This window comes from Macrotis lagotis, chromosome X (assembly GCF_037893015.1).
Source record: "Macrotis lagotis isolate mMagLag1 chromosome X, bilby.v1.9.chrom.fasta, whole genome shotgun sequence".
In the NCBI taxonomy this organism is placed as follows: Eukaryota; Metazoa; Chordata; class Mammalia; order Peramelemorphia; family Peramelidae; genus Macrotis; species Macrotis lagotis.
In genome coordinates, this window is record NC_133666.1 from 513,267,634 (window position 1) to 513,278,586 (window position 10,953).

At 34.5% G+C, this 10,953-nt stretch overlaps 1 protein-coding gene across 3 annotated transcripts in view; it reads left to right on the forward strand.

Moving 5' to 3' along the window:
* The window catches only part of DEK (DEK proto-oncogene), a 28,629-nt gene extending 25,890 nt beyond the window's left edge, over positions 1–2,739 (forward strand). For all 3 annotated transcript variants that reach the window (XM_074207149.1, XM_074207147.1, XM_074207148.1), the window contains 2 exons: positions 1,097–1,165; positions 1,796–2,739. In XM_074207149.1, coding sequence (XP_074063250.1) covers positions 1,097–1,165; positions 1,796–1,807 — 81 coding nt within the window. In that variant the 3' untranslated portion in view covers positions 1,808–2,739. The remainder of the gene's footprint in view (positions 1–1,096; positions 1,166–1,795) is intronic.
* Positions 2,740–10,953: the final 8,214 nt, after the last annotated feature.

The following is a 10,953-nucleotide window of genomic DNA, read 5'->3' on the forward strand; positions in this document are numbered from 1 at the left end:
ACTGAAAACAGCAACATTTGTTTTAAGAATCCATTTTGGGGGCAGCTAGGTGGCACAGTGGATAGAGTACTGGTCCTGGAGTCAGGAGGACCTGATTTCAAATCCGGCCTCAGACACTTAATAATTACCTAGCTGTGTGGCCTTGGGCAAGCCACTTAACTCCATTGCCTTTAAAAAAAAATCCATTTTGGAAGTTAGGAAAACTGTAGTTATACTTAAAGTTTGAGCTCCTATTTTCTAAAAGTTCACTTAGATAATCACTTTTTATTGCCTGGTTATGCTTTAGCTTCCCTGTATTAAAGTGTTATTTTAAATTGGTTCTGAGATCCAGATTTTAGGATCTTTATTGTAATTGTTCAGTTTTTTTGAGTCATGTCTGACTCTTCATGACTCCATTTGGGGTTTTCTTGATGAAGATACTAGAATGGTTTACCACTTCCCTTCTCCAACTCATTTTCAGATGAGGAAACTAAGGCACAATGTTAAATGACTTGTCTAGTATCACAGAGCTAGTAAGTGTCTGGGGTCAGATTTGAACATCCAGTCTTCATGGCTACCAGGTTCAGCACTCCAACACCTAGATGATCAAATTTAGTATTGCCTTTAAATTTTTAAACAAAAATATATTAATTTTATTTTTATGCTTTTAAAAATATGTTTATATTTTCCAATGGTATAAATAAAATTCTAATACTTTGTCTAACCAGATCTCCTAAGAGTATGATTCAGTGTAGGGGCCTACATTATATCGTAGGTAATAAATTATAATGAGAACATTTTCAAGTTTTATCTTTAATCAAGACAAATACACATACTTCTTATTTGCAAAATACATTGTATAAATTTTAAAGTTATGCTTTTTATTTGTGACATAGTAGAAAAAAGTAAGAAGGCATTAATAGTAATTAATCTGAAATATTTAATATACATAACAGAACTCTTTAGACCACATGTAATTTTGCATATTAATTTATGTGCAGACTCAGTTTTAGTGGTATCAATATTTATGTCTGGTCATTTACTAATCTCTTACATGAAACTAAAAGAATTATATATCTTGATTGTCTTTTTTTCTTTTTCTTGTTGCTTTCTATAGGTATATGAAAACTATCCTGCTTATGATTTGTCTGAAAGAAAAGATTTCATTAAAAAGACTGTAAAAGAGGTAAATATTTTCATTTATGCCAAGTTTGATTACAATTTTTTTAAGTAGAACATTACAAAGTGCTTTCTCATCATATTCATCCTCATTAATTCTGTGAGGTAAGAACGCTGCTAACATTACCATTTGACAAATGAGTGCACTGAGAGGTGCAAAAATCTTATGACAACTAGGACTATAGATCAGAGGATCTCTTGGCCAATACTCATGGTCATTTCACATACTAGCTATTATTCTCTTGTACTATATCATTTTGTTTTTTTCTCTTCAAATAAGTAGAAAAAAATACATAGTAAGTTTTTGTTCCTGTTACATAATATCTTGAGGAAAGAAAGAATGCCTGAATATGTGTGAGAATAATTTATTGCATGCTGCCCTTAAGAGTTCTCCTTCCTATTGTAGTATGTCTTTCACCAAGTTAAATCTTAACCTTGGTTCTTAGAACATACTACTTCCCTCTCAGCAATATAGTATACATTTCTCTCTCTTTTTTATTTACCCTTAAAACACATAGACTTTCTCTCTTTCCTCCCTCCTCTTCTCAAACATACATACACATGCATGTTAGGAAAGTTTAATACAATATATTCAGTTCTGGATATAGGAATCTGACATATTTCTTTTTCATTTCAGTTAATTTCATGAGACAGAGATAATTTATAAAGGCTGCTGATTTGGATTGTTCCCGTGAATTCAAAGATCTGATAAACACCAGCAAAAAAAGAATGTATTTCCTTTTCTAAATCTTTGTTGGTTAAGCATTGTGTTAAGCAGAATTGACTGCTGACTTTGTGTCATAAGTGTTATGTAAAAATTTGTTTGAGTTCACCCTTTTAAATTGCATTTATATGCAGTTTTATTAGTTAAGGTTTTTGCATGGCAATGAATGTTCCCTGCTTTTTTTATAGTTGTGTATTTTGTACATTTTGGATTTCTTTATATAAGGTAATGGACTCTTGTACTGTTGTAGCTTTTAGTGTGCTTAATATTAGTAGCTTGCTAATGAAATTCTTTTAATAATCAAGTAGAACAAAAGTTGTAACTATTGGCATCATATATACAGAGTTTGGGTTATTGCAGTATTTGGTATAGAAAATATTTTGAATACACATTCTGACTAATAATCTAAACTTAGAGTAGTGTGTTCATTATATTCAGGATAAACAGTATACATGCTATAAATATTTGGGTGACTAAATCTCATACATATGTTCTGCAAATTATCAGCATGATAAAACAATTGGCATAGATGTTATTTTTGTACTTTTAAAAAAACAGATTTGTTGTATATAAGGTTTTCATATTTCTTTGTGCAAATCAATTTTTAAATCTATGTATCTTTAAAATTATAACATGAAGTGTCAGTGTTTTGCCAGAAGGCTATGTTGGAACAGTGGAAGTGGAAGTTATGCTGAAGGAGTAGTTAGTTTGCTCATTCTTTTCCACATAGTCCTGTTTTGTTTAGGAAGTATAATCTGCTTGTAGCTAGCTTTACAATATGACTGCAAATGCATTTTATATTTCAAGGATTAACTTTAGCGCATATATATATATATATATATATATATATATATATATATATATATATATATATAAACCAAATTGCTTCAGAAATTTTGGAGAAAGGCTCAGATGAGTATAACACCTCCAGCTCATTAATAAACTTGAACTCATTCCCATTTAACTGATTTTGCCCACATAAAATATATTACTATTCACAGGAAACAGGCTACTTTTGTAGTAATGATGTAGAAATAAAACAAATGCCAAATGAAGTTAATCCAGTTACATAGTATTTGTCAGCAGCAGACCCCTGTAACTAAAAGTATTGCTCAAAGAAGCCAGTAGTACATTTATTTTACATTAATGGATAGAGGTGTCAGATTAGGGGCTGTGTTGGAGTATAAAATTTTTGGCCAATCAAGATATTAGTTGATCTCAACAGAAGGAATAATTTCTTCTGCATATGATTCTTCATGAGACTAAAATAATAGATTTTATTTTTTATTTTATATTTTACATAGACCGTAGCTTAAATCATTTTGTCAGGTGAACTTGTATCTGAAACTGTTTTGATTTGTTAAAGGGAAGTATTTGGCCTTTGGAGCATTTGAATAAGAAGCATTTTATTATCTTTGCAACATGGGGGCAATGTAAATTACTGAAATGTTGAGTTTGAATGGTGTTTTCCATGTGGCATACCGGCACTTGTGTTTCCTTTTAATAGAACGTTATGTTTGACTTTTTCCTTGGATGAAAGTTATTAGAACTTTAAGGTATGCTTATTAATTCAGGTGAGTTGAATAAGCTACTTTAACCCTAAAACAGATTCCAAAATTGACTTCTGATTTTAAAATTTCGTTTTTTTTCCTGTGAAACTTGTCAGTGAAAAAAAAATTAAAATTGTGGTTCCTGAATGTTATATTTGGTCTTTTGCATTTGATTTTTATACTCTCTTGTTATCTTTTGAGAAACATTGTAGAGATTATACTGAATAAAACTTATTCCTTTGTGTTTTTAGTAAATAAAAAAAACTTTAGCCTTTTCTAAAACATCTCATCAAAACCTTCAGTTATTTCACTTTTTTTCCACTTTTAGGGAAAAGTTACAATGCTGTTTTAACCACTAGAATCTAATGTTTCACATCAAAGTTTATTTTTACCAGTATCAATTCATCTTAGTCTCAGCCTTCTATATCTACAATGATAACAGTTAACTTAAACTTTGGGTCATTATTTAGTATATTGTACTTAGGTTACATTTTAGGAAAATTGTAATAATTTGAAATCAGGGGGTTTATCTATTAATCAAGGGTTTGCTGGAGTAATAATTATAGGTTTCATATAAGAGTTATGAATATATAGTATGCTTAATTTAATGATTTGATTTATGAAATTCTTTTAATATTTTGACATAACAAATCACCATAAGTAGTTTCAAGGATAGAAAAGTAGGAATTCCTTCATGAGATTTTCTTAAATTTTCCTAATTGTATTTTTCCCTCAACTAACAATCTCTCCTCAATACCAGGCCATCACCCCTTCTTTGGTTTCACTCTTCTCTCTTCCAAGTCTTTAACTTCTTTGTGAAACATTTCAATTCTACACTTGAACTCTTGAATCCCTTTTTCCCTTGACTTCAGCCCTCACCAAATCCCAGCCCTTGATTATTCCTGTTCCCTTCCTCCAGTAATGGAGGAAGTCAGACAGTTACAGGTTAGCTACAAATTTTTTAGATCAACTGGACGTTTACTTTTATTCCTTTCTAACTGGTTCTCTTTCTATCCTACTTGCCACATCTGATCTGAGTTTCTGTTCTGTAGGGCCGTTAATATAAAGAGCAACAGAGCTACAGTGGGATTGTATTTAAAACTTTTAGTAGAAGAGAACAGATACTAACAGGGAATGGTCATGGGCAACCCTTGGTGGGTTGTAACTCTGAAATGACTTTCATATTCTGGGCAAGGGCCCAGAGCCTCACAGGTCCTAATCTTAAGTGTTTTAGACAAAAAGCCAACTGGCACCAATAAGAAACTACACTCATCCATAGAAAAGAAAATAGTACACTGGGGATCATTGAAATAAGGGTTTTTTCCTAAATTGTCTTAGTGAGAAATGAGGGATAGGGATACACAAAACAATTCTAATTGTACCATTTAATAAGTGGAGTGGGAAAGATGAAAGGACTGATAATGCCTGGTCCCTATATATACCTGCATATTCAGGTGAGAAAATCCATATAGTTTGCTTTAGTTCACTAGCTGTGTTCTCAAGATACCAATGTCGCTGTTCTCATTTTTTTAACTCAAAACTCAAAACCAATTGTTGAAAGCTCTATCTTTACACCTTTTGTCATTGGCATCATCTTCCACCATTTTTATCATGTTCCTTTTCTTGCCAAAACCAAATCTACGAATATTCTTGGTTCTGTATCTTCACTATCTTCAGTACACTGGCCACACACCATTACCCCAACTCAACTTTGATAATTGCATTTTCTGATTTGCTACTTATAACCATATCTACATCTCCATTCGTTAAGGAGGGAAAATAACCCTTTGGTAGCCCAACTATGTTCCTTCAGTCACTTTCTAAGAAAGAACATCTACATTTGAGACCTGTAGTTTTTTTCCTTAACCTCTGCCATTGGGATTCCAACTTCACTTGTAATTGTCTTACTTCATTTCATTCTGTCACACAATTGCCAAGGTGATTTTCCCTAAAGTCTCATTTCATCATGTAATACTTCCATTCAATATACTGACTTTGCACAACCCTCCATCACTTAAACCCCATTAATTTGCATGTCATGGCATCAACTCCCTCATGTGATTCTTTTCTGAATGAAGGACAAACAACAAACTCTTTGGGTAATAGGAGCTGTCCACTGAGGATCATCCACCTGACCAGTTGGACAACACAACTTCATTTTTTTTTATTTCCCTTCCCTCTATTCACATAAAATGGCATTCACTTAACTAGAGATACTCTGCCCAAAGGAATGTAAATTTTGATACTAAAACCTTCCAGGATATCTTAGTATTTACTGCCTAAATTTCTTATCCCTCTGGTTCTCATTAATTGGCCAACAATAGGTCCAGGCCAAGCCCTTTTTGGCTGTTGTTTGGGCCCTGTAAATAGCAATTATTTCTGTTGTGGCCAGAAACCCTGAGGGTTTTCCCCTCCCAGACTGATTTTTTTAATAGGTGAAAGAGGCCACACTTTGTCTCATTTCTTACCTAGTCTTAATCACTGAATAGTTGCCTCTATTAAAAAGATAGCTTAGAAAAGCCAAGCTGTCCCTCAGCATTCAGGACCATCTCCAGTCCTGATCCATATTTAGCCACTGAACTCAGATGGCTCTGGAGGAGAAAGTGAGGCTCACTCATCCAATTCACTCACAAGTCATGGCATCACTTCCCTGATGTCATGGTCCTCGTTGCCTGATGTCATGCTCTTCTTAGTGACAAACAGCAACATTGTGTTTAGGATTAAATATAAGCTGTTTGACATTAAATTTCTTCACAATCTAGACCCTTTCAGGCTTTCTAGTCTTATATGTTACTTCTCTCGTGCATTTTGCTGTCCAGTCTACTTGTTATTCCTTGTACACAAAATTCCCATTTTCCCTGCCATGGCACTGACTTTTTTCCCATATCTGGAATATACTTTCTCCTTATCTGCTTCTTGGAATTCCTGGTTTCCTTCAAGATTCAAGTGCCATCTTAGTTAACTGAAGCCTTTCCTAATTGCCTCAGGTTGCTACTGTTCTCTCCACATCACCTTATATTTATTTTGCTATATAACATGTCTATAGTTAGATATTTATGTGTTGCTCTTTTGTTAGAATGTAAATTTCTTGAGAAGTACTTTCACTTTGGTCTTTGTTTCCCTAGCACATAGCTTAATTGGTAGGATCTGCCAGAATTTAGATTGTGCTGGCATTGTGTTCAAGGTGTGAGCAACTTTACACCTTGATGAAGCATCCATTTAATAGTGAGATAAAAATAGTGAAGCAGAGTATCATTAATATGCTTAAATGTGACCTATGACAGTTAATTTGAAATTGAAATGGACAGGGCAATCCATAGTATATAGTCCCCAATTTTCAAAAGGTGAATATATTACTGGTTTTTTAATAGTTGCTTGTGTTTCTGATTTTATTCAATAAGGGTCATTCCAAAACGGGAAAAAATGTTTCCAATAACGATCTACCTTCTGGTGGATTTCACTGTTCTCTCCTATCAATGTTTTAGAGAGGTCAAATTTGTTAGACTTTATATTAAAGTTTTAGGTTCTGCTGCATTATTACCAGAAATAATTGGGTCCCAAAGGGAATATTCTTTAAAATATTTGGGGCTTTTGTTGTTGCTGTTGTTAAATATATGCTGGAGGGGAAAAATAGGTATGAGGACAGTTAAGTCCCTGGTATATGTACCCTAAATTTTCTTCTGTAATTCTCCCCTCTTTAGCTTTTAATTTCTCTAGAGCCAACAGAAAAGGGACAATTTTTCAAATACTTGAAGATAACTGTCATGTCCCTTAGTATGCTTCAGTATTTTTTAAAATGTGTCTTGAGGAATGAAGCAGGCTTATAAATGTTATTATTCAGTTAAATTGATCAATGAGGTTAACCATAGGTGAATATTTTAAAGATACTTTTAATTGAAAGATAATATATAACAATCACATTGATAATAACAGCTTTTGATCAGGAGACATGTTTTTCAGTTTGCAGATATATATACCAAATGAAATACAAAAGCATGCAAATTTGAAATTGTTTCAATTCAGTAAGTTTTCAGTATAAATCACTTCCTCTTTAAATTGTTCTTTTTTAGGAATGATGTCATACTTTAATTTACTCTTCATGTTTTTAAGTATTTTAATTAAATTTCTGAGTGTGAAGAAGGTCATTTTGGCTGGGCATTAAAATTTGGGAAGGAGTGAAAGATGGACTATAAAAAATTTATTGATGAGTTTTTCAAGACATGGAACAAGAAATTGACTAAAACTTAAAAGAGGTTGTTTCCTGACTGTTTTTTTTGTTTTGTTTTGTTTTTTAGGTTTTGCAAGGCAAATGGAGTTATGTGGCCCCAAGGCCACACAGCTAGGTAATTATTAAGTGTCTGAGACCGGATTTGAACCCAGGTACTCCTGACTCCAGGGCCAGTGCTTTATCTACTGTGGCACCTAGCCGCCCCAAGAGGTTGTTTCCTAAACCTTTCAATAAATGATGAATATTTGAAAGAGCTAGAAGATACTTATGCATTTTAATCAGTCTTTTGGAGATGGTAGCCCCAGAAGTAGTATGATAAAGTCAAAACAAGCATTAAATTTGAATTTAAAAGTTTGACTCTTCAAATTTTAATGTCAGCTTTGTAACGGTAATATATAACATCTTGATCCTAGAGGCAATACAGAGCAATTTTATTTTGAGTAAAGTGTGGCTGGTCTGTACTTTAGGAAATACACTTTGATAATTCTGGAGAAAGAAGCCTAGATGATAGTGGAGAAGGGACCATATCTGAGATGTGAAGAGTGAAGAGACAGAATCTGGTAACTGCCAATATGGAAGGAGTAAAATGTGAAGTGTTAAGGCTGAGATAATGAATAAAAACAAAATCAAGCATTATGTACCTGCACTGTACTTAGAGCTGACAGTACAAACAGAAAAGTGAGTCATTACTCTCAAGGGAGAAAAACAGCTGAAGGATTAGTTAAAGGATTCCACAGAAGTACAAATAGGCAAATCAGGTAGCAAAACATCAGGGGCTCCAGTATAGTAAGGCAGATGGGAAAGACTGGTGGTCCTCCACTTGGAAAGATTGTAGCTGTTGATACCTTATCCAAGGAGTATGAGGAGCCACATGCACTTTATAGTATATAGAGGGCCTGGCCCACCACTTTGGGTGAAGTGGAAGTGGGAGATTTTAGGAATGGGGTTAGTGTCCTTTCAAGAGTGGATAAAGGTCAATTGACAATAAGATTGAGAGATGGCATCTTGTGGCACTCAAGATTGTCTAGTACCAGAGAATCTGAATGGTTTAGAGGAGACGAGTAATACACCAAGACTGGGAATCTTAAGTAATTGGAAAAATAATGGCACACTGAACAGAAAATAGGGATAGTGAAGAGTGTCCCACCCAAAATCAAAACTATAAGAGAAGTTCTTACCAGTCACTGCCTTGAGTGTGCAGCCCATTTTCTGAGGGGCATTTAGAACATCCATGAAGAGATCTGGGGCCCAGGGGTAGGTTCCCCAGGGCTTGGTTCCCCAGGGCTTCCTGTACAGCTGTTAATAATTGTCTGCAGTTGGGAGCTTCCAGTGATGAGGGGAGGTGTAGGGGGTAAATGTTGGACAACAGATGAAAATGTTGGACAAGCCCGCCTTGACAACTGACAAGCCCGCCTTGACAACTGAAGGAGATATCCAACCTATTTCCCCATCTTGTGAATGACTAAGCACATACTGCTTGAGTTATGCCATCATTTCTCACCTAGCCATTTCTACATCTCATCCACAACAGTAACATGATTTTTGTCAAATGTTTTGCTAAAATCTAGGTAGATAAGTCTGTATATATGCAAATAAATGTGAAGAATGTATTCCTGTGAACTATCAGTCTGAACTGTCTAAAGAGGACATGAGTGTAATCTGCATGACTTGATTATGATGAAATTTTCTAAGCAAAGTGACATACCAGAAAGAGAACTACTTGAGACCTTTAGTGAACCTGCAGTCTGAATGATCCAAATTCAAATCCTATCTCAGGTTAATTATTTGTAATTATTGTAATTATTTGTTTGACTATGGGCAATCACTTAATTTTTCTGTTTCCTAATAGCAACTACTTTGCAGTTGTGAAGCCACAAAATGAGATATTTGAAAAGCTATTTGTATGCCTTTATAATAGCTATATAGCCCTTAATAAAGCCCTTAAATGCTAGCTATTGTTATAATGGCTCTGTGACCATTGCTTTTTCCAACTTTAAAAAAATGTTCTAAAATATTACCAGGAATTAAAGTTCCTAGACCTAGAGTTTACAGATTAAACATTTGTCATTCACCAGTCTTTCAAAAATCACCAACAGTGGAATGGGCTAATTTGACAGCTTAATCATTCACCAGTCTTTCAAAAAGTGGGCTAGTTTGGCAGCCACATATTTTAGCTAATACCTAATCTGCCAATATTAGTACCTGAGAATATTGTCCACTTGGGAAAAATGGAGCTAGCTTTCTCACTCTTGGTTATCAAGTTCCCTATTAGAAAGTTTTATTTTATTTATTTTATTCTGTCTTTTCCAGTCCAAAGAATATTTTCCTTGAAAGAAAAATATTGAGAATCTTCTCAGTCTCCTCTTTGCTGTCAGCTAGCATAAATTTCAGTCTACCCTGGTCCTCCTTGAATCCTCTTTTCCCAAGTACAGCTAAAATGCTTTTTGCTATCCTTACCTTTTTACTCAACAAGCTCAGTTCATCTCAAACTATTTCATTGTTGACATTTTAGATTTAGAATTTAGAGGATCATTGCATACTTTTAGTTTATACTTTGAATTGGGCAGCTAGATGACGAAATGGATAGAGCACTGGTCCTGACGTCAGGATGGGAATTCAAAACCAGTCCCAGACACTTGACTCATACTAGCTGTGTGACCCTGGGCAAGTCACTTAACCCAGAGCGCCTCGCATCCAAGGTCATCTCCAGTCATCCTGATTCATATCTGACCACTGGACCCAGATGGCTCTGGAGGAGAAAGTGAGGCTGGTGACTTAGCACAGCACCCCCTCACTCAAATCCAACTCACATCTTCTTTGAGAATGAAGAACCAAAAAAACCCCAAAGAAACACTTTGAATCAAGGTTTACACTTTTGTTTTTAGATCTCTACTTGGTGACTAAATTTTCTCCAATTAAGTGCTAGCCTTAATGTGTTGTGGCATGGGATCTTAACCCTGGGATTTTGAAGCCTTCAGGAATGTAGTGATAAGACAGTTGCCTGAGGACTGGCCTGAGTTCTAAGACGCTTATAACTGAAGCTTCAGATGTTTGTGAACATAGTAAATTCTATAAATTTTATATAAATACACTCAGTAATGAAATCATGCATTCTTCGTATTGGTTTTTCATGAATGTGTTTGTAAGTGCATTTTGGCTATGAGGAACAGGAAAAAGGATAGGCTGCTATATTGGTAGGAGTGGTTAAACTGGGTTAAAATGTTTAAACTCATGGAAGGCTGATATGAATGTATAAATCCATCTAAATGATAACACTGATTAAAAACAGTAAG